We start from the raw sequence: 24283 nt of genomic DNA, 5'->3' as shown, positions 1-24283 counted from the left end.
ATTAGACACTGCCTCCTCAAGCCTGTCTGTAAAATCCTGTCCACTCTGCCTCCGCTGGCTGGAAGACCCACTGGGGCACCCCTCCCTCTCTGTAGGAGAGAGCTAGTCACTTTTCTCTTTCTTTCGCCTATTAAAGCGCCACTCTTTTTTTTTTTTTTTTTTTTTTTTTTTGAGACGGAGTCTCACTCTGGCCAGGCTGGAGTGCAGTGGTGCAATCTCGGCTCACTGCAAGCTCCGCCTCCTGGGTTCACGCCATTCTCCTGCCTCAGCCTCCCGGGTAGCTGGGACTACAGGTGCCCGCCACCACACCTGGCGAATTTTTGGTATTTTTTTAGTAGAGATGCGGTTTCACCGTGTTAGCCAGGATGGTCTCGACTTCCTGACCTTGTGATCTGCCCGCCTTGCTCTCCCAAAGTGCTGGGATTACAGGCGTGAGCCACCACACCCAGCCTAAAGTGCCAGTCTTTTTTTTTTTTTTTAATTTATTTTTTATTATTATACTTTAAGTTCTAGGGTACATGTGCATAACGTGCAGGTTTGTTACATATGTATACTTGTGCCATGTTGCTGTGCTGCACCCATCAACTCGTCAGCACCCATCAACTTGTCATTTACATCAGGTATAACTCCCAATGCAATCCCTCCCCCCTCCCCCCTAAAGTGCCAGTCTTAACCTCGCTCCATGTGTATCTGTGTTCTTGATTTCCTTGGCATGAGGTGGCAATGAACCTTGGGTATTACCCCAGAACCTTGGGTATAATGCCGCTTCAGTGACACAGCCTCAGGAAATCCTGATGACATGTTCCCAAGATGGTTGGGGCACAGCTTGGTTTTATACATTTTCGGGAGACATGAGACATCAATTCGTATATGTAAGAAGTACGTTGGTTCTGTCCAGAAAGGTGGGGACAACTTGAAGCACGGAGGGGGCTTCCAGGTCAGGCAGACAAATGGTTGCATTCTTTTGAATCTCCGATAAGCCTTTCCAAAGGAGGCAACCAGAATATGCAGCTATCGACTGGGTGCGGTGGCTCATGCCTGTAATCCCAGCACTTTGGGAGGCTGAGATAGGTGGATCACCTGAGGTCAGGAGTTCAAGAGCAGCCTGGCCAACATGGTGAAACACTGTCTCTACTACAAATACAAAAAATTAGCTGGGCGTGGTGGCGGGTGCCTGTAATCCTAGCTACTCAGGAGGCTGAGGCAGGAGAACTGCTTGAACCCGGGAGGAAGAGGTTGCAGTGAGCTGAGATGGTGCTACTGCACTCCAGCCTGGGCAACAAGAGTGAAATGCCATCTCAGAAAAAAAAAAAAAAGGCCAGGCACGGTGGCTCACGCCTGTAATCCCAGCACTCTGGGAGGCCCAGGCAGGCGGATCACGAAGCCAGGAGATCAAGACCATCCTGGCTAACAGGGTGAAACCCTGTCTCTACTAAAAAATACAAAAAATTAGCCAGACGTGGTGGCAGGCGCCTGTAGTCCCAGCTACTCGGGAGGCTGAGGCAGGAGAATGGTGTGAACCTGGGAGGCGGAGCTTGCAGTGAGCCGAGATCACGCCACTGCACTCCAGCCTGGGTGACAGAGCAAGACTCTGTCAAAAAAAAAAAAAAAAAAAGAGAGAGAGAGAGACTATGCATCTATCTCAGTGAGCAGAGGGATGACTTTGAATGGAATGGGAGGCAGATTTGCCCTGAGCAGTTCCCAGCTTGAATTTTCCCCTTAGCGTCAGTGATTTGGGGAGCTCAAGGTATTTTCCTTTCACAAACCTCAGCCTCCCAAGTAGCTGGGACCACAAGTGTGTGCCACCACACATGGCTAATGTTTAATTTTTTATTTTTTTGTAGGAATAGGGTCTGACTATGTTGTCCACCTGGTCTAAAACTCCCGAGCTCAAATGGTCCTCCCACGTCAGCCTCCCGAAATGCTGGGATTACAGGCATGAGCCAGCATGCCCAGCCTAGTCTTCTACTTTTATAAATTGCCAATTCAAGGTTCCCTCTCCAAAACCTCATGGTTTTGCCTGTTCTCATCCCCTGCGCCCTCCCTTCCCCTGGAGTACTCACCTGGCCTTGGAGGCCTGGTGTGAACTTGGACTTCGATTCTAGGCACAGCGTGTGATGAGCACCCCCAGGTCAAACACCTCCCCTCTGCAGCCTGTGCTTCCCCATCAGGGAAGGGAGACAGTGAGAAAGGTCTCCCTTCGGCTCATTCTTTGAAGTCTCAAACTTCATTTCTCCGATGCGCTGATTCTGAATCCAGCCCCCGTCCAATGTCCTGGCCCCTTTCTCTTCTGCTTGGCGTGTTGTTCATCATCACTGTGCCCTGCTGAGGATAAGCGCGGTTCTCTGGGCCTCTGCTTTATCATTAGAACAGACTCTTGAGGTTTCCCACGATGTTCCTTTCAGTTCTCACTTGGAAGATGAGCCGTGAGGAAATCCTGTATTGTGCGATATGTGGGCTGTGCTTCTGCTTGACTTGAGGGCCAAGCAGCATTGCAAGCCCTGATTTTAAATAAGAAAGAACATGTCTAACCTTCCTCTTCCAGTAAGGAAACAAGTGGGCTTTAGAGTTCTTGCTCAGGAAAGAACAGAGCTCTCCCACTGGGAGGAATGTCCCAGTCCAACCACACCTTTTACTAAGAGGTCTTCCTGACTCTCCGACCCAGGCCAGGGGAGGGCTCCTCCTTGGGGTTGGAGCCTTTAGTAGGGGATCCGAGACACGGCGTAGCCTTCGTGACATTCATAGTCTCATTATACAATCCCTGTAAGGGTCAGTTGAAGTAAGTGCTACAAAGGAAGGGAGGTGCTCAGTGGGAGGACTCTCTTTTATGTATTATATTTCTTTCAGGGGGAGAGGTATAGATCAGGGATCAGCAGAGGTGTTTCTGTCCTAAGGGAAAGAAAGTCAGCATGGCTTGGGAGTTGGGAGCAGCAAGACTGTGGCTCGAGATATCTTAAGACTAGTGGAGTACACCTTGCATGTTAAAACCCTTGCTCAGGGCTGCCTGGTTCTTGTAGGATGACAGAGATGGCCTAGCTCTGCATACTGCACCCCTAGGGGCTCAGAACAGTGCAAATGTCAGTCTATCTGTCAGTGGCAGAGCCAGCTTTGGAGCAGGGGTACAGGGAGATCTCTGCACTGGCCAGGCATGCAGAACATTCTGTTCGGTCCCACCGGACAGAGGCCCCATCTAGATGAGACCAGGCTGGTGGGGCAGGACAAGGACTCCTGGGAGCTGAAATGCTCTGGCAGATGCTTAGTGAGAGAGGGCTTCTTGAGACAGCACCATTTCTGGGGAGAGAGTCACCTGGGAGGGGTGAGGCCATGCTCTGGCTTGGAGGTGAAGGGAGGGGCCACTGCAAGAAAGAATTAGAGACATGCCAGGCCTTACTGTGTTGCCCAGGCTGGTCATGAACTCTTGGCCTCAAGCGATCCTCCCACCTCAGCCTCCCAAAGCTCTGGGATTATAGACATAAGCCCCCATGACGGCCAATAAAAGATGATTTTATGGAGGGGATGGTGGTGAAGGTAGGGTGGGTGGTATGAAATAATAAGAAATATATATTGGTGTGCACCCAGTTCCTGCCACAGAGCTCCTAAAATCCTGAGAATTTTCTGGGTGAGCATCTTTTGTTCTAATGAGGTGACTCTTGGTGGCTCCTGGATAGGAGCAAATCGCCAGAAAGATCAAGCCAGAATTAGAAGCAGAAAGTGCTGGCTATAACACAGGAAAACTGTAACACAAATAATAAAGATGTTTGTTCTTTTTTTTTTTTTTTTTTTTTTGAGATGGAGTCTTACTCTGTTGCTCAGACTGGAGTACAGTGATGCAATCTCAGCTCACTGCAACCTCCGCCTCCCAGGTTCAAGCGATTCTCCTGCCTCAGCCTCCCAAGTAGCTGGAACAACAGGTGCACGCCATGACATCTGGCTAATTTTTGTATTTTTAGCAGAGACGGGGTTTCACCATATTAGCCAGGCTGGCCTCGAACTCCTGACCTTGTGATCTGCCTGCCTCAAACTCCCAGAGTTCTGGGATTCAGGCATGAGCCACCACACCTGGCCAAAAGACATTGTTCTTAGCAGAATCAACTAACTAACCAAATAAATAAAAATCTAACCTAATTAAGAAAATAAAAATACACAAAAATTAATTTCAAGGGGAGAAAAATCATGTAAAGAGAGAAAGATAATGAATACTTTGCAGAAATTTATGAAAATAAACATAAAACTTGGATGAAATGCATTTCTAGGAAATGCATTTCTAGGAAAACATAATTTATCAAAACTAACCACAAGTAAAATAGAAGCCTAAATAGGCTATTTTCAAGAGAAGAAGTAAAGTTGTCAAAGTGCTACCCTTCCAAAAAACACCAGGCTCAAATGATTTTACATGGGAGTGTTAGCACACCTTAAAGAGCAAATAAAAGTTTGAATGAGCTTGAAATATTCCAGACTCTAGAAAAACAAAACTTCCCAATTCTTTTTATAAAGCAAGTATAAATTGATACCAAAATCTTAAAAAAGACCTTATACGAAACTTCATACCAATCTCTTTTATGAATATTAATTCATTAAAAAGCCTTAATAAAATATTACCAAACAGAACCCAACAACACATCAAAAATATCACATCGTAACATAGTGGGGTTTATTTCAGTAATGCATGGATGGTTCAATACAAGGAAATTCAGTAACACAATATAATAGGTCATGTGAATAGACCCAAAGAAAAAGTAGACCATTTTCATAGATGCTGTAAAGGCATTTGACCAAATTCAACACCCACTTTTTATGCAGTCAATAAAATAAATTAGTACTCCTTCTTTAGCATGATAAAATATATTTGTCAGCCCAGAAGGCATCATTTTACCTGATAAGGGCACACACTGGAGGGAATAATGTTAAAATTAGGAATAAGAGGATAACCTCTTTCTCTCCTTCCTTCCTTCCTTCCTTCCCTCCCCCCCTCCCTCCCTCCCTCCCTCCTTCCTTCCTTCTTTCCTTCCTTCCTTCTGAATTTCTTTTTTGAGACAGAGTCTTGCTCTGTTGCCAGGCTGGAGTGCAGTGGCACAATGTCAGCTCACTGCACCCTCTTCCTCCCAGGTTCAAGCGACTCTCCTGCCTCAGCCTCCTGAGTAGCTGGGACTACAGGCACACACCACCATGCCCAGCTAATTGTTTTGTATTTTGGTAGAGATGAGGTTTCACCATGTTGGTCAGGCTGGTCTCGAACTCCCAACCTCAGGTGATCTGCCTGCCTCAGACTCCCAAAGTGCTGGGATTACAGGCGTGAGCCACCATGCTGGCCCAGCTACTTTCAACATTATCCTTAGTAATGATGCTTCTTGACTTACTATGGGGTTACCTCTGGATAAATCCACAGTAAGTTGAAAATATAAGTAAAAAATGCATTTAATACACCTAACCGACCAAACATCACAGCTGAGCCTAGCCTACCTTAGCTATGCTCAGACACTGATGTCAGCCTACAATTGGCAAAATCATACAGCAGCACAGTCTACTGCAGAGCATCTGTTGTTTGCCCTTGTGACTGCGTGGCTGCCTGGGAGCTTCCCAGCTTCACAAGACAGTATTGTACAGCACGTCACTCGCCTGGGAAAAGATCAAAGTTGAAAATGTGAAGTATGGTTTCCATTGAATGTGTATTGCTTTTGCACCATCATCAAGTCAAAAAATTTTAGTCGAACCATCCTAAGTTGGGGACCATCTTTAGTTTTAGGAGGAACTTCTATGTACATTGATGAGGGACTATAGAATCTGTTTCTACCGTCCTGATGAACATAATGAATAAAGCCAGACAAACATAAACATTAACAGAGTAAGCAGCTTTTGGGGCTGAAAGCCAGAAGAGGGTGCGAACCCAGAGAGAGGGGCCAAACACCAGGGCTGCTTCTGCTTTGGGGGTATTTGCTGATCTGGACAAGATACCTGGAAGGCTGAGCTAAGCCTTCTCTTTTTTTGAGATGGTGTCTCACTCTGTTGCCAGGCTGGAGTGCAGTGGTGCGATCTTGGCTCACTGCAACCTCTGCTTCCTTGGTTCAAGCGATTCTCCTGCCTCAGCCTCCCAAGTAGCTGGGATTACAGGCTCCCACCACTATACCCGGCTAATTTTTGTATTTTTAGTAGGGACGGGGTTTCACCATATTGCCCAGGATGGTCTCCATCTCTTGATGTCATGATCCATCTGCCTCGGCATCCCAAAATGCTAGGATTATAGGCATGAGTCACCATGCCCTATCTGAGCTAAGCCTCCAGAGCATAGGGGATTAAAAATGAAATCTAGTGCATGGCAAGTTTGGGGTCACAGGCAATTCACTTTCCACTTTGGGGTCCACTTTGGGGTCCACCCCACCCAAGAAGAAGGATGACTTGAAAGTAAACTAGCTCTGAAATATGGCTGGTCCTCTGGGACCATACCAATCCCTTCATATCAACCACATCCAGTTCCTTGAAACTGGAGCTTGGATTAAGATGGCCTAGGACTTCTAGTGTCCCCAGGAGCCCGGCATTGCAAACACAAATCCTCTCTGGAAGAAGATAATACCTTAAGCTTCATATTACTCGCTAATAAATTTCAAGTACAATGTCCAGTACACAAGCACAAATTACCAGGAACGTGATATGAGGCCCAATGGATGGGAATTAGCAGAAACTTCAGGCATGAGAAGCAAACCCTCAGAGGCCTAGAATCTATCTAGTGTCTAGATAATGGAGATATGAGATACAGACACTTAAACAACTATGCTTCCCATGTTCAAAGAGGAAATCTGCAAAACTTGAAAGTGTTGGCAGGAAACCAGAAACTATAAAATGTGACAACAGCATACTTAAGAGTCAGTATAAATTACGGTCCTGAAAACTGCAGAATTCCAGAACTTAATGGTAAAGCAGCGGTTTAACAGCAGAATAGAAACAGCCAGAGAGAACTAGGAAGTAAGTCAGATGACACTATCCAGAATAAAGTATTGAGAGGCAAAAGAATGGAAAATTCAGAAGAAAGGATATGGTAAGAGGATCTAATATATATTTATTTGGAGTACTAGGGAGAGAGAGAAGGAGAACAGAAGCCATGTTTCAAGGACAGTGACTGACAGGCTTCGAAACTGATGAAAGCCATCAGGGCACAAATTCAAAGCCCAATGAATTCCAAGGAGACAAAAAGAAATCCATACTGTTAAAGCAAGTCCAGATAATGACAAACACCATCAACAATACACAGGACTGGCATAAGATGCATTCACTGGGGACACTCAGAGGCAGAGGGTTTTCAGAAGGAGGCACCTCTCTCCCAAGTTCTCATCATTCCCAGGGCCAGGGACAGCCGGTCACACCATAGGGAGTTCACTAGGAGAGGGATCTGGCTTCTTGTCATTCTGGGTATTTGTGGGGAAATTGGAAGGAAACCGGGAGCGCCTAGCCAATCGCGTAGCAGTGGGAGATTTCAGGCTGTGGGGAATGTCTTTGCTGGTGAAAAGAACATTCTGACCTTAGAAATCTTTCACCAAGGGGGATCTGTGTTCCAGAACTTCAGGAACTGGTATTGGTAAGGCTTTGAGCTTTCCTACTGAGCCAGCCTGTTGCTAGGTTACCAAAGGGGACCTCCAGGGCCATCCGGCCAGCAAGCAGATTTGTCTCTCCTTACACCCCCGGACATATCACTGCAAAACTACAGAAAACCAAAGACAGAGAAAATCTTAAAAGCAGCCAGATGAAAAAACAAGGCACATTAGTTTCAAAGCAGCAGCCATGAAATTGACAGCTGATATCTCAACAACAAGAATGAAAACTGGAAGACAGGCCTGGTGCGGTGGCTCACACCTGTAATCCCAGCACTTTGGGAGGCCAAGACGGGCGGATCACAAGGTCAGGAGATTGAGACCATTCTGGCTAACATGGTGAAACCCCATCTCTACTAAAAATCAAAAAATTAGCCGGGTGTGGCGGCGGGCATCTATAGTCCCAGCTACTCGGGAGGCTGAGGAGGGAGAATGGCGTGAACCCAGGAGCAGGAGGTTGCAGTGAGCCCAGATCGCACCACTGCACTCCAGGCTGGGCGACAGAGCGAGACTCTGTCTCAGGAAAAAAAAAAAAAAAAGAGTGGTAGACAGTGATGAAGTTTCAATCTCTTGAAAGAAAGCAACTGCTGCCTTTGATTTGATACCCACCAAAATCCATGAAGAAGGAAGGCAAAATAAAAATGCTTCCTGATTGAATTGGAAAGATTTCTGCAATAGAAGACCCACTATCAGAGGAATTCTAAAGGATGCTTTCCAGGCAGAAGATAATGACCCCAGAGTAAGGTCAGAGATTCAGGAAAGAAATGGAGAGTGATAAAAATGGAAAATACGGGGGCCAATTTAAATAAAAGCTGACTTCTCTACAACTGTTGTGTCTATATCTTTTGCGACATGTATGTGTGTGTGGGTTTTTTAGTTTTATATTTTTTTCCAGATGGACTCTCACTCTGTCGCCCAGACTAGAGTGAAGTGGCACAATCTCGGTTCACTGCAACCTCTGCCCCTTGGGATCAAACAATTCTCCTGCCTCAGCCTTCTGAGTAGTTGAGATTACAGGTGCCTGCCACAATGCCTGGTTAATTTTTGTATTTTTAGTAGAGATGGGATTTCTCCATGTTGGCCAGGCTGGTCTTGAACACCTGACCTCAGGTGATCCACCTGCCTGAGCCTCCCAAAGTGCTAGGATTACAGGCGTGAGCCACTGCGTCTGGCCTGTGTGTGTCTTTATATGGAATTAAAACACACGGCAATAATACCCTCCAAATTGGGAGAAACCAAAAATAGCATTTAAATGTTGTAAGCTCTCTGCATGATCAAGGAGAGAATAGATTTATATTAGATTTTGATACCTGGAGGATGAACGTTGTAATTTCTAGGGTGACCATGAAAAGAAGAGACAACAATGTATGACTTTTTATTTTTTTTGAGATGGAGTCTTACTCTGTCACCTAGGCTGGAGTGTTGTGGTGTGATCTTGGCTCACTGCAGCCTCCGCCTCCTGGGTTCAGGCCATCCTCCCACCTAGGCCTCCAGAGTAGGTGGGATCACAGGAACCTGCCACCACACCTGGCTAAATTTTTTTTTAATGTTTAGTAGACATGCGGTTTCAACGTGTTGGCCAGGCTGGTCTTGAACACCTGACCTCAGGTGATCTGCCTGCCTCTGCCTCTCAAAGTGCTGGGATTACAGGTGTGAGCCATCGCGCCTGGTCAACAGTGATCACTTTCAAACTAACAGAGGTTCAAAAATAAAATCAAACTTAAATCAACCAAAACCCAGGTAACGGAGTTGGTAGGATATACAGAAAGACTGACCTCATGTATATCAATGATTACAGTTAATATTAATGAAGAAAATGCTTCAGTGAAAAAACAAGGGTTGTCAGACAAAGACCCCACATAAGAAGCTCCTTACCAGCGGTGCACCTAGAACCTAAGGAAACAGGAAAGATGAAGGAGGACGCGCCCCCTCCGCTGTCCTGCGCTTCAGCCATCGTATGAGACCTGAAAGGTTTCTGTCTGCAGCTGGGCCGGTGCTCTTTACTAGCTCCTGGCTTCCTTCTCTGGAAGGTTCTTGCCTGCTTTGCCCTCACACCCGCTCCTCTCTCAGCCCTCTCAGGGGTGGGGCTGGGGGCCACCGAGGAGCCCCCTCTGCTCTCCAGTTGCCCGGCTGCTCCTCATTTACCCCCGGGGTCTGCGTCAGGGTTTCCTTCTTTTCCAGTCCCACCCCGCGTGCATCCCACCTGGTCTTGGGTTGGGGCTGTCCCCGCTTGCTGCCCCCTGTCCAGGCTGGCTGCTTTCAGTGCCTTCTCTCCTTGGCAGGACAGGCGCAGACATGTTACCAGGTGTTACCGGGTGTTATGCTTAGCTCCGCGCCCAGTGAGATTCTCTGTCACCCAGGCTAGAGTGCAGTGGCCCGATCTCAGCTCACTGCAAGCTCCGCCTCTTGGGTTCACGCCACTCTCCTGCCTCAGCCTCCTGAGTAGCTGGGACTACAGGCGCCTGCCACCACGCCCAGTTAATTTTTTTTTTTTTTTTTTGGTACTTTTAGTAGAGACGGGGTTTCACCATGTTAGCTGGGATGGTCTCGATCTCCTGACCTCATGATCCGCCCGCCTCGGCCTCCCAAAGTGCTGGGATTACAGGCTTGAGTCACCGCGCCCAGCCCTGAGATTCTTTTATTTCACAATCTTCCCCCTGAGTAGTTTGTGTTCATTGCTGAAAATTTGAAAAATATGGAAAAGCACAAAGATTAAGATATAAACTGCCCTCAATTCCCCTGCCCAGAGACAGTCACTGCTATGACTTGGTGAGTAGGAACCTTATTTCTCTCTCTCTCTCTTTTTTTTTTTTTTTTAAAGATAGAGTTTCTCGCTCTGTCACCAGGCTGGAGTGCAGTGGCTCAATCTCGGCTCACTGCAACCTCCACCTCCCGGGTTCAAGTGATTCTCCTGCCTCAGCCTCCTGAGTAGCTGGGATTACAGGCACCTGCCACCATGCCTGGCTAATTTTTGTATTTTTAGTAGAGACAGGGTTTCACCTTGTTGGTCAGGCGGACTCGAACTCCTGACCTCAGGTGATCAGCCCACCTCGGCCTCCCAAAGTGCTTGGATTACAGGCGTGAGCCACTGCGCCTGGCCTTCATCTCTTTTCTATGTATGTGTATGCTGTTTTTTCTTTAGAAAGGGGGAGGTTATCAGGCTGTACATGGTGTGTAATCGGCTAACATGTTGTAAGCCTTTCCCTGTGTCACAAGTGCTCATCTGGAACAGGATTCTAATGACTGCCTGTGGCTATGTCGGGATTCATTTAACTCAGCTCCTTCTGCCCAGCATCTATCTTTTTTCCATCTTTTGTCCTAAGTGTTGCTATAATAAATCATTGATCACATACGCCTGTTTGCATAGGATAAATTACGGGAAACGTTTTCACTGTTCAGGCACTGTGCCCATTTTTAGGCTTTGGAGACACCATGCCAGACTGCCCAGTATTGATCTTTAATCACTCTTTTTAGATGATGCCAAACTTTTCTGTGAACTTGAAAAACCTGTGTCTTGACCGTCCCTTTCTGTAAGTCTTTCACATTAGATTTCCTGTCAGGATGATAGTCAGTTCTAGGCAGGTGATGATTTTTCAGCCATGGCTGAAGGAGTTGTGATTTGTTGTGGTCATGTAAAGTCCTGATGGCCCATCACCTCCCTGGACGGGTTGAAATAATTTGGTTTAGGAGCATCACAGAATGACCTGGAGTCACAGCAGCTCAGACAGAACAGAAGTGTATTTCTCTCAGATGAAAGAATTCCCGGCCAGGTTGGAATGACAGCTGCACACAGTCATCTGGGCCCCCTCCTTCCAGCTCCCATCACCCCAGGATGTGGCTTTTATGCTCATGATCCAAATTGGCTGCTCATGTCCCAGCCAACACATCCCATTCCAGGGAGCAGGAAAAAGTTGGGTGCATCCCTTCATTTTATGTACTTCCTTTCTAGAAATACTACTCATGACTTCTGCTTGCATCTCCTTGGCTAGCACTTTAGTTATATGGCCATAGCTAGCTGAAGGAAAGACAGGGACTGTCGTACACTAGCTCAGAGGCAAACTGCTCAGATAAAAAGGTCTTTAGAGAAGGCCAGAGCAACTGTTAGGGTGCAACTCTATTACCTATTGTTACGGGATGAACTGTGTCCCTCATTCGAGTTGAAGTCCTAACCCCCACAACCTCAGAATGGGACTATATTTGGAGATAGTTTCTTTAAGGAGGTAAGGAGGCTAAAATGAGATCATTAGGGTGGGCCATAATCCAATCTGACTAATGTCTTACAAGAAGAGATTAGGACACGGACATGCATGGAGGGACGGCCACGTGAGGACACCGGGAGAAGGCAGCCGTCTGCAAGTCAAGGACAGGGCTCAGGAGAGCTCAGGAGAAACCGACCTTGCCGACACCTTCATCTTGGACTTCTAGCCTCCAGGACCATGAGAAGATACATTTCTGTTGTTTAAGCTGCCTGGTCCGTGGTACTTTGTTATGGTAGCCCAAGCAAATGAATACACTCATCTGCTGCTAGGACAAATTGCCCCAGCACGGTGGCTTGGCAGCACACATGTCTAGTCATATAGTATATGTAGTTACATGTAGAGCCATATGTATAGTCACAAAGTTCTGTGGGTCAGGAATCTTAACCAGCTCTGCTTCTCGCCAGGGTTCAGTCAAATACCAGCTGCTTCCCATGAGAGTTCAGCCAGGGAAGGGTCCACTTCCAATCTCACGTGGCATTGGCAGGATCAAGTTCCTCGTGGCCTGCTGCACTGAGAGCCTCAGTTCTCACTGCCTGTTGGCCAGAAGCCGCCTTTATGTCCTTGCCATGTGGGCCTCTCCAACATGGCAGCTGACTTCATCAGAGCGTCCATGCCAAGAAGGCAACAGATAGCACCAGGGAGACTGAAGTCATACCCTTTTGTGATCTAGTCATGGAGTGACATTTCATCACCTTTGCCCTGTTACATTGGTTAGAAGCAGGCCACTCGGTATAGCCCGCACTCACGGGGAGGGGTCATACAAGGGTGTCAATACCACGAGGCGAGCCCACTGAGGTAACTAACAGCCTTGAGGCCCCGTATAGTGGACAAAGGCCCTTATTAACAGCAGAGAACTGGGAACTTTATTTATTTATTTATTTATTTATTTAATTTATTTTTGAGACAGAGTCTCACACTTGTCACCCAGGCTGGAGTGCAATGGCATGATCTCTGCTCACTGCAACCTCCACCTCCTAGGTTCAAGTAATTCCCCTGCCTCAGCCTCCGGAATAGCTGGGACTACAGGCACGCACCACTATGCCGGGCTAATTTTTGTATTTTTAGTAGATACAAGGTTTCGCCATGTTGGCCAGGCTGGTCTCGAACTCCTTACCTCTGGTGATCTGCCTGCCTTGGCCTCCTAAAGTGCTGGGATTACAGGCGTGAGCCACCACACCCAGCTGGAACTTAATTTTTTTAAAGACAGTGTTGCTCTATCGCCCAAGCTGGAGTGCAGTGGTGCAACCATAGCTCACTTGCAGCCACAAATTCCTGGCTTCAGGTGATCCTCCTACATCAGCCTCCCAAGAACTGGGAACTAACGGCTGTTTCTCTGCTGTCCTTCTCAAGAGAAGGGAGGGAGACAATGCTGGGTTTCCCTTTGGGACAGGCTCTGAGACAAGGTGGAGGTGCTGCTTGTGGCCACAGAGCAGGGGACTCTGGGTTGCAGGTGTGGCCTGGCTTGAGTAGGCTTTAGTGGGCTTCTCTCTGCCTGCACCACCCCCGGGGCTGGGCGGTTGTCTCTGAGGCCAACCCTACTCCCTAATGGGCAGGCTGGACAGCTGCCCTCTCTGTTCGCCCCTCTACCACCCAAAAGGCGGGAGGCTCTGGAGACCACGACCCTGCCTGCACCGGCCTGTGCCCCAGGCGTGAGGGGGTGCCCCACAGACCTCTGCTGAGCTGCCGCTGAATGGCACCCCTTGGGGGTCCTGCCAGAAGGTCAGAGCAGGGTGCTTTCCCATACAGAAACGCCCCCAGGTCGGGACTCATTCCTGTGGGAGGCGTCTTGTGGCCATAGCTGCTTCTCGCTGCACTAATCACAGTGCCTCTGTGGGCAGCAGGCGCTGACCACCCGGGCCTGCCTCAGACCCTCTCCTCCCTTCCGGGGCGCTGCGCTGGGACCGATGGGGGGCCCCAGGCCTGTGGGCACCGCCCTGCAGGGGCCGCTCCAGCTCACGGGGGGGTGGGGAGGGTCACAGTTGGGGTCTTCAGGTCGCGCCGACCACGCGCAATCTCTGCGCTCTGCGCAGGGGCTCGCCCACCCTCTCCCCGTGCAGGGAGTCCCCAGCAGGCTCCCCGCAGGGCTGTCCAGGTGAGCCTGGCTCTGGCCGCGGGCCAGTGTGACTGGCGGGCAAGCCCCGAGGCCACCTCGGCTCAGAGCCCACGGCCGGCTCTCGCCCAGCTCCAGACTTCTGCGGGGGTTCCATTCCGCTTGGGCCGGCGCCCCGCACGCCGCGCCCTGGCCCCGCCCCTCCCTCACCCCGCCCCCTCTGCACCCCACCCCTCCCTGGCCCCGCCCTCCGCGCCCCACCTCTCACCTTCCCGCCCCGCCCCCCATCCACGCCCCTCACGGTCAGCCCCCTCCCCTATCCGCCCCGCCTCTCATCGTCTCGCCTCGCTCCGCCCCTCAGCCGTCCCGCCCCTCAGCCGCCCTGCCTAACGTCCCCGCCCCCAGCCTCGCCCCGCTCCGCCCCAGCCTCGCCTCGCCCCGCCCCGCCTCTCAGGCGCCCTGCTTGCTGTGCCCCGCCCCCGCCTCGCTACGCCCCTCGTTACCATGTAGCCCCGCCCCGTCCCCTCCGCTTCCCGCCTCGCCCTGCCCCTTCACAGCTTCGCCCCACCCCATTACAGTCTCGCCACGCCCCGTCCCCTCTCCGTTGAGCCCCGCTCCTTCGCCCAGGTGGGGCGCTGCGCTGTCAGAGGCCTTGGTGGCTCTGTGAGGGAGAACATGCGGGCGCGGGGACTGGCTGGCTCCCTGGCCAGTCATTGGCAGAGTCCGCAGGCTAGGGCTGTCAATCATGCTGGCCGGCGTGGCCCCGCCTCCGCCGGCGCAGCGTCTTGAGACGCAAGGCGCCGCGGGGGCTGCCGGGACGGGTCCAAGATGGACGGCCACCTCGGTTCCGCTTTTACCCGCGGCCCAGAGCCCCATTCATTGCCCCGGTGCTGAGCGGGGCTGCGAGTCGGCCCGAGGCCTCCGGGGACTGCCCAGCCGGGCGGGCGACCGCCATGGCGACCCTGGAAAAGCTGATGAAGGCCTTCGAGTCTCTCAAGTCCTTCCAGCAGCAGCAGCAGCAGCAGCAGCAACAGCCGCCGCCGCCGCCGCCGCCGCCGCCGCCGCCGCCTCCTCAGCTTCCTCAGCCGCCACAGGCACAGCCGATGCTGCCTCAGCCGCAGCCGCCCCCGCCGCCGCCCCCGCCGCCACCTGGCCCGGCTGTGGCTGAGGAGCCGCTGCACCGACCGTGAGTTTGGGCCCGCTGCAGCTCCCTGTCCCGGCGGGTCCCAGCCTACGGCGGGGATGGCGGAACCCTGCAGCCTGCGGGCCGGCGACACTAACCCCCGGCCCCGCAGCGACAGAGTGACCCAGCAACCCAGAGCCCATGAGGGACACCCGCCCCCTCCTGCGGCGAGACCTTCCCCCACTTCAGCCCCGGTCCCGCATTTGGGTCTTGTCCTCCCGCGAGGGGAGGCAGAGCCTCGTTGGGACCTGTCCTGAATTCACCGAGGGGAGTCACGGCCTCAGCCCTCTCGCCCTTCCCGGGATGCGAAGAGTTGGGGCGAAAACTTGTTTCTTTTTATTTGCGAGAAACTGGGGTGGGGGTTTAACTGTGTTGTGAAGAGAACTTGGAAGAGCCGAGATTTGCTCAGGGCCACTTCCCTCATCTAGTCTGAGAGGGAAGAGGGCTGGGGGCGCGGGACACCTCGAGAGGAGGCGGGGTTTGGAGCTGGAGAGATGTGGGGGCAGTGGATGACATAATGCTTTTGGGACGCCTCGGCGGGAGTGGCTGGGGTGGGGGGCGGGGAGTGAGGGCGCGTCCAATGGGAGATTTATTTTCCAAGTGGCACTTAAAACAGCCTGAGATTTGAGGCTCTTCCTACATTCTCAGGGCATTTCATTTAGTTCCTGATCGCGGTGGTAGTAACACGATTTTAAGCACCACCTAAGAGACCTGCTCATCTAAGCGCAAGTTGGTGTGCAGGCATTTGAATGAGTTGTGGTTGCCAAATAAGTGGTGAACTTACGTGGTATTAATAAAATTATCTTAAATATTAGGAAGAGTCGATTGAAGTTTATTGCCTATTTGTGTTGGGAATAAAACTAACACGTTGCTGAGGGGGAGGTTAATTGCCGAGGGATGAATGAGGTATATACATTTTACCAGTATTGCAGTCAGGCTTGCCAGAATATGGGAGGTCTGCAGACTCCGTGGACATCTCAGATGTGCCAGTGAAAGGGTTTCTGTTTGCCTCATTGCTGACAGCTTGTTACTTTTTGGAAGCTAGAGGTCTCTGTTGCTTGTTCTTGGGGAGAATTTTTGAAACAGAAAAAGAGACCATTAAACCATCTAGCGGAACCCCAGGACGTGGGAGTGTGTGCTGAGTGTTTAGCAGGAATTAGGAAGTACTCCGCTGCAGTTCAGGCCTTTCTCTTACCTCTCAGTGTTCCGTTTCCGATCTGGATGTGTATCAGATGGCATTTGATAAGAATATCTCTATTAAGACTGATTGATTTTTAGTAATATTTCTTGTTCTTTGTTTCTGTTATGATCCTATTAGAAGAGGAGGATTTGGAGAGCGGTGTTAGCTTATTTGTTAGAATAAAATTTAGGAATAAATTCTTCTAAAGGATGGAAAAACTTTTTGGATATTTAGAGAAATTTTTAAACAATTTGGCTTATCTCTTCAGTCAGTAATTTCTCATCTTTCCAGAAATTTACTGTAGTGCCTTTCTAGGAGGTAGGTGTCATAGAAGGTCACACATTGCATGTATCTTGTGTAAACACTAAACTGGGCTCCTGATGGAAAGGAAGACCTTTCTGCTGGGCTGCTTCAGACACTTGATCATTCTGAAAATATGCCATCTCTTTCCTATGCTGATTTGATAGAACCTGCGTTTGCTTATCTTCAAAATATGGGTATCAAGAAATTTCCTTTGCTGTCTTTACAAAGGAGATAGATTTAGTTTCATTACTTTATTTTAAGGTAATATATGATTACCTTATTTTAAAAATTTAATCAGGCCTGGCAAGGTGGGTCATGCCTTTAATCCGAGCACTTTGGGAGGCTTAGGCAGATGAATCATCTGAGGTCAGGAGTTTGAGACCAGTCTGGCTAACATGGTGAAACCCCATCTCTACTAAAAATGCAAAAATTAGTTGGTCATGGTGGCACATGCCTGTAATGCCAGCTGCCTGGGAGGCTGAGGCAGGAAAATCGCTGGAACCCGGGAGGCAGAGGCTGCAGTGAGCTGAGACTGCGCCACTGCACTCCAGCCTGGGTGACAGAGCGAGACTCTGTCTCAAAAAAAAAAAAAAAAAAAAAAAAAAAAATTATTATTTTTTATTTTTGCATAAGTAATACATTGACATGACACAAATCCCGTAATTACAAAAGGGCAATAATTAAAATATCTTCCTTCCACCCCTTTCATCTGAGTACCTAACTTTGTCCCCAAGAATAAGCACTATTACAGTTCCTCATGTATCCTGCCGGATATAATCTATGCATATTGTAAAATAGATTTAAAATACTGTAAAAACAAAAGTAGTTTACAGTAGTAATTTTTTTTCTTTATTTTTTTTGAGATGTAGTCTCACATTGTCACCCAGGCTGGAGTGCAGTGGTATGATCTTGGCTCACTGCAACCTCCACCTCCCAGGTTCAAACGATTCTCCTGCCTCAGCCTCCAGAGTAGCTGGGATTACAGGTGCCCACCACCATGTCCAGCTAATTTTTGTATTTTTAGTAGAGATGGGGTTTCACCATGTTGGCCAGGCTAGTCTTGAACTCCTGACCTTGTAATCCATCCACCTCGGCCTCCCAAAGTGCTGGGATTACAGGTGTGAGCCACTGCCCCTGGCTAGAATAATAACTTTTAAAGGTTCTTAGCATTCTCCGAAATCAACTGCATTAGGTTTATTTATACTTATTTTAAATAACATGCATATTTGTCATATTTGTATGTATTTTGCTGTTGAGAAAGGAGGTATTCACTAATTTTGAGTAACAAACACTGCTCACAAAGTTTGGATTTTGGCATTTCTGTTCATGTGCTTCAGCCAAAAAATCCTCTTCTCAAAGTAAGATTGACTAAAGCAATTTAGAAAGTATCTGTTCTGTTTTTATGGCTCTTGCTCCTTTGTGTGGAACTGTGGTGTTGCGCCGTGCATGGGCTTCAGTCTAAGTATGAGTGTGTGTGCTCTGCTCAGCATACAGGATGTGGGAGTTCCGTGTGGGGCTGGCCACAGTCTCAGCAAATCTAGCATGCGTGGGAGGGTCCTCACAGTAATTAGGAGGCAATTGATACTTGCTTCTGGCACTTTCTTGTTCTCCTTCAGATTCCTATCTGGTGTTTCCCTGACTTGATTCATTCATCAGTAAATATTTACTAAACATGTACTATGTACCTGGCACTGTTCTAGATGCAGGGCTCAGCAGTGAGCAGACAAAGCTGTGCCCTCATGAAGCTTTCATTCTAATGAAGGACATAGACAATAAGCAAGATAGATAAGTAAAATATACAGTATGTTAATAAGTGGAGGAACGTCAAAGCAGGGAAGGGGATAGGGAAATGTCAGGGTTAATCAAGTGTTAACTTATTTTTATTAAAAAAAAATTTTTTTAAGGGCTTTCCAGCAAAACCCAGAAAGCCTGCTGGACAACTTGCAAAAAAGCTGTAGCACTAAGTGTTGACATTTTTATTTTATTTTATTTTGTTTTGTTTTGTTTTGTTTTTTGAGGCAGTCTTGCTTTGTCAGCCAGGCTGCAGTGCACTGGTGTGATCTTGGCTCACTGCAACCTCTGCCTCTTGGGTTCAAGCGATTCTTATGCCTCAGCCTCCTGATTAGCTGGGATTATAGACATGCACCCTCATGCCTGGGTAATTTTTTTTTTTTCCCCCTGAGACAGAGTCTTGCTCTGTCACCCAGGCTAGAGTGCAGTGGCACAATCTTGGCTCACTGCAAGCTCCGCCTCCCAGGTTCATGCCATTCTCCTGCCTCAGCCTCCCAAGTAGCTGGGACTACAGGCGCCTGCCACCACGCCCAGCTAATTTTTTGTATTTTTAGTAGAGATGGGGTTTCACTGTGTCAACCAGGATGGTCTTGATCTCCTGACCTCGTGATCCGCCCACCTCGGCCTCCCAAAGTGCTGGGATTACAGGCGTGAGCTACCGCGCCTGGCCTGTAATTTTTTTTTTTTTTTTGAGACGGAGTCTTGCTTTGTTGCTAGGCTGGACTGCAGTGGTGCGATCTCGGCACACTGCAACCTCCGCCTCCCGGGTTCAAGCGATTCTTCTGCCTCAGCTTCCCAAGTAGCTGGGACTACAGGCACGTGCCACCACGCTTGGCTAATTTTTGTATATTTAGTGGAAACGGGGTTTCACCATGTTGGCCAAGATGGTCTTGATCTCTTGACCTCGTGATCCGCCTGCCTCGGCCTCCCAAAGTGCTGGGATTACAGGTGTGAGCCACTGCGCCTGGCCACGCCTGGGTAATTTTTGTATTTTTAGTAGAGACGGGATTTCACCATGATGGCCAGACTGGTCTCGAACTCCCAGCCTCATGTGATCTGCCTGCTTAGGCCTCCCAAAGTGCTAGGATTACAGGCATGAGCCACCATGCCTGGCCAGTATTGATATTTTATTTTATTTTATTTTATTTTATTTTTTGAGACAGAGTCTGGCTCTGTCGCCCAGGCTGGAGTGCAGTGGCCTGATCTCAGCTCACTGCAAGCTCCGCCTCCCGGGTTTATGCCATTCTTCTGCCTCAGCCTCCCAAGTAGCTGGGACTACAGGCGCCCGCCACCTCGCCCGGCTAGTTTTTTTGTATTTTTTAGTAGAGACGGGGTTTCACCGTGTTAGCCAGGATGGTCTCGATCTCCTGACCTCGTGATCCGCCCGTCTCGGCCTCCCAAAGTGCTGGGATTACAGGCTTGAGCCACCGAGCCCGGCCAATATTGATATTTTAAATAGGGTGTTCAGGGAAGGTCCACTGAGGTGACAGCTGTTTTTTTGGGGGGAGTGGTGGGACAGGGTCTTACTGTTTAACCCAGGCTGGAATGCAGCATCACAATCGTAGCTTACTGCAGCCTTGAACTCCTGGGCTCAAGTGATCCTCCCACCTTGACCTCACAACGTGTTGGGACTGTAGGTGTGAGTCACCATGCCTGGCCAGATGATGGCTTTGAGTAAAGACCTCAGGCGAGTTAAGAGTCTAGCGTAAAGGTGTATGGAGTAGGGGTATTCCAGATAGGGGGAACAGGTCCAAAGTCTTCCTGTTTGAGGAATAGCAAGGGTGCCATTTTAGTTGGGTGAATTGAGTGAGGGGGACATTTGTAGTAAGAGGTGAAGTCCAAGAGGTCAAGGGAGTGCCATATCAGACCAATACTACTTGCCTTGTAGATGGAATAAAGATATTGGCATTTTTGAGATGGGATGTCACTGGAGGATTAGAGCAGAGGAGTAGCATGATCTGAATTTCATTCTTAAGTGAACTCTAGCTGACAACAGAGTGAAGGAGAACATGGACAAAAGCAGAAACCAGTTAGGAAGCCACTGCAGTGCTCAGATAAGCGTGGTGGGTTCTGTCAGGGTACTGGCTGTGGGCAGTGTGAGGAATGACTGGATTTTGAATGCAGAAGCAACTGTACTTGTTGAACTCTGCTAAGAATAACAATTTAGCAGTAGCTGGCGTTATCAGTTAGGTTTGTATTCAGCTGCAAGTAACAGAAAATCCTGCTGCAATAGCTTAAACTGGTAACAAGCAAGAGCTTATCAGAAGACAAAAATAAGTCTGTTTGGGGAAATTCAACGATAAGTTGAGGAACCCAGGCTCTTTCTTTTTTTTTTGAAATGGAGTTTTGCTCTTGTCACCTGGGCCAGAGTGCAATGATGCGATCGATCTTGGCTCACTACAACCTCCGCCTCCTGGGTTCAAGTGATTCTTCTGCCTCAGCCTTCCAGGTATCTGGGATTACAGGCGCACACCACCATGCCCAGCTAATTTTTGTATTTTTGTAGGGACGGGGTTTCATCATGTTGGCTAGGCTGGTCTCGAACTCCTGACCTTAGGTGATCAACCCGCCTCAGCCTGCCAAAGTGCTGGGATTACAGGTGTGAGCCACTGCACCCGGTCAGAACCCAGGCTCTTTCTTACACTTAGCTTGCAAACCCTTGTTCTCATTCTTTTCCCTTTGTATTTTTATTTTCCAATTGTAACAGTTCTTTGTATATTCTGGATACTGGATTCTTATCAGATAGATGATTTGTGAAAACATTCTCCCTTCCTTTGGATTGTCTTTTTACTTTCTTGATCGTGTCTTTTGAAGTGTGAAAGTTTTTAATTTTGATGAAGTCGAGTTTATCTAGTTTGTCTTTGGTTGCTGTGCTTTAAGTGTCATATCTAAGAAATCATTGTCTAATCCAAAGTCAAAAAGGTTTACCCCTATGTTTTCTTCTAAGAATTTTTAGAGTTTTACATTTAGGTCTGATCCATTTTTAGTTCATTTTTATATATGGTTCAGGTAGAAGTCCAACTTCATTCTTTTGCATGTGGTTATTCAGTTGTCCCAGCACTGTTTGTTGAAGAGACTGTTCTTTCCCCATGGAATTGTCTTAGCATCCTTGTTGAAAATTCATTGTCCTTGATTGTATAGATTTATTTCTTGACTCTCAGTTCTACCTATTGGTCTTTATGTTGATCCTGTGCCAGTACCATACAGTCTTGATTACTGAAGTTTGTGTCACAATTTAAATTCATGAAATGTGAGTTCGCCAACTTTGTTCTTTCTCAAGATTGATTTGGCCATGCTGGGTCCCTTGCATTTCCATACGGATTGTAGGATCAGCTTGTCAGTTTCTACAAAGAAGCCAAGGAGGATTCTGAGAGGGATTGTGTTGAATCTGTAGATCAACTTGGGGAGTATTACCATCTTAACAGTATTGTCTTCCATCTATGAACATGGGCAAACTTTGTGTAAATGGTCAGATTTAGGTATTTCAGGCTGTGTGGGCACAATGTCTCTGTCACAGCTACTCAACTCTGCCATTGTAGCGTGAAATAGCCATAAGCAATATGTATGAGTGTCTGTGTTCCAATATAATTTTATTAATGACAAGGAAATTTGAATTTCGTGTACTTTTCACCTGTCATGAAATATTATTTGATTTTTTTGGTCAATCATTTAAAAATGTAAAAACTTTTCTTAGCTTTTGAACTGGCCAAACATATGCAGGTTATAATTTTTCCACTCCTAGGTTAAAATATGATAGGACCACCTTTGAAAAGCATTTTTTTTTTTTTTGAGATGGAGTTTCGCTCTTGTTGCCCAGGCTGGAGTGCAGTGGCGCGATCTCGGGTCACCACAACCTCTGCCTCCCAGGTTCAAGCGATTCTCCTGCCTCAGCCTCCCTTGTAGCTGGGATTACAGGCATGTGCCACCATGCCCGGCTAATTTTGTATTTTTAGTAGAGACGGGGTTTCTCCAGGTTGGTCAGGCTGGTCTCGAACTCCTGACCTCAGGTGATCTGCCCGCCTCGGCCTCCCAAAGTGCTGGGATTACAGGCGTGAGCCACTCTGCCCAGCCAGAAAGCATTTCTTTTTTGGCTGTTTTTTTGTTGTTTTTTTTAATTAACTAGTTTTGAAAATTATAGAAGTTACACATATACGTTATAAAAACATCTCCAAGCAGCACAGAAGATGAAAAACAAAGCCCTTCTTGCAAGTCTGTCATCTTTGTCTAACTTCCTAAGAACAAAAGTATTTCTTGTGTCTTCTTCCCAGATTTTAATATGCATATACAAGCATTTAAATATGTCATTTTTTGTTTGCTTGACTGAGATCACATTACATATGTATTTTTTTACTTAACAATGTATTATGGACATTGTTCCATAGCAGTATCTGTAATTCTTATTAATTGCTATGTAATATTGTAGAATTTCTTTTTAAAAGAGGACTTTTGGAGATGTAAAGGCAAAGGTCTCCCATTATTCTGGCTGTACAACGTTCGGGTGACATATTCTCTCTACCCTGAGAGGTCCCCATACCCATCACCTCTATTTCCTGTAAATAAGTCAGCCACTTGGTAAACTACCTTTGAATGGATCCACACTCAAAACATTTAGTCTTATTCAGACAACAAGGAGGAAAAATAAAATACCTTATAAAGCACTGTTTCATATGTATTAAATTGGATCAATTTGCGTGCTAGAATGTATGTTAGAGACATGATATGCCCATAGGTCCTTGCTATCACGGTGAGGTCTCAGGGACAGCAGTTTGGTATCATTTGGGATCTCATAAGCAGACTCTCTCTGCCTGACTTAACAAATCAGAGTCTGCGTTTTAACAGGTTCAGTGAGTGACTTACATGCACATTGGAGTTTGGGAAGCTCCACTGTAGGTGCTTAGACCTTACCTTTGTTGTTGCTAATAACAATGCAAGCATTTGGGAGGAAGACCTGTGTTGCTCGTATGTGTCCAGGTGTAGCTGAGGTGGCCTTGCTTGTCTGCTGTAGGGCCATTGAGCATTTGTGTAGCTGTGATGAATGAGCTGAGGTGAGCCTGCAGAGAGCTCCCAGCCATCGGTAGTGGGACTCGCTTAGATGAACTAGAAGGACCTGAGCATCCACTTTGGGGAAAAACAACCGAATGAAGGGAGAGGCAACATGCAGTTTTATTTAGGGTACGAAGGAGAGCTGTAGTTAGAAGGTGACATTTGAGTGGAAAGGGGGCAAGCCATGTGTGGAGCGGGAGAAGAGAGGTCCAGGCAGAGTTAACAGAAGGCAGAAATGCTTTCCATGTTTGAGGACTAGGAAGGATGCCAGTGGCTGAAGTAAGATGAAGGACAGAAATAGGGGATGAGGCTGCGAGAGATGAGAGGTTAGAGACGAGGGTCTTGTGCACCAAGATAAGTTTGTGTGGTCAAAACAAGTAGTTTAGTTTTTGTTTTTAAAAGATCAGTGCGGCTGGGTGCAATGGTTCATGCCTGTAATACCAGTACTTTGAGAGGCTGTGGTGGGAGGATTGCCTGAAGCCAGGGGACCAGCGTAGCCAACATAGCAGCACCTATAAGGTCTCTACAACAAACTTTTAAAAATTAGCTGGGTGTAGTGGTGTGTGCCTGTAGTCCCAGCTACCCAGGAGGCTGAGGAGGCTGGAGGATTGCTTGAGTCCAGCAGTTTGAGGCTGCAGCGAGCCATGATTGTGCCACTACACTACAGCCTGGACATGAGAGTGAGACCCTGTCTCTAAATATGTGTGTATATATAAAAGAAAAGATCACTTTGACAATACCACATGCTGGTGAGGATTTAGAAAAACTAGGTCACTTATTGCTGGTGGGAATATAATATAGTACGGCCACTCTGGAAAACAGTTTGGCAGTTTCTCATAAAACTGAACGTACAATTAGTATACAACCCAGCAACTCCTGCAATCCTGGGCATTA

At 47.9% G+C, this 24283-nt stretch overlaps 1 protein-coding gene and 1 non-coding gene across 2 annotated transcripts in view; one reads left to right on the top strand and one right to left on the bottom strand.

The window, feature by feature from the left end:
- Positions 1 to 14688: 14688 nt before the first annotated feature.
- HTT (huntingtin) overlaps positions 14689 to 24283 on the top strand; it is a 164828-nt gene continuing 155233 nt past the window's right edge. The window contains exon 1 of the mRNA XM_073012553.1: positions 14689 to 15075. Coding sequence (XP_072868654.1) covers positions 14843 to 15075 — 233 coding nt within the window. The 5' untranslated portion in view covers positions 14689 to 14842. The remainder of the gene's footprint in view (positions 15076 to 24283) is intronic.
- LOC119623527 (U7 small nuclear RNA) lies at positions 18457 to 18518 on the bottom strand. The gene has a single exon (XR_005239721.1). It is a non-coding gene; the product is annotated as a U7 small nuclear RNA (small nuclear RNA).

Source organism: Chlorocebus sabaeus, chromosome 27, assembly GCF_047675955.1.
Source record: "Chlorocebus sabaeus isolate Y175 chromosome 27, mChlSab1.0.hap1, whole genome shotgun sequence".
In the NCBI taxonomy this organism is placed as follows: Eukaryota; Metazoa; Chordata; class Mammalia; order Primates; family Cercopithecidae; genus Chlorocebus; species Chlorocebus sabaeus.
This window is presented reverse-complemented; position numbering and strand designations above follow the sequence as displayed.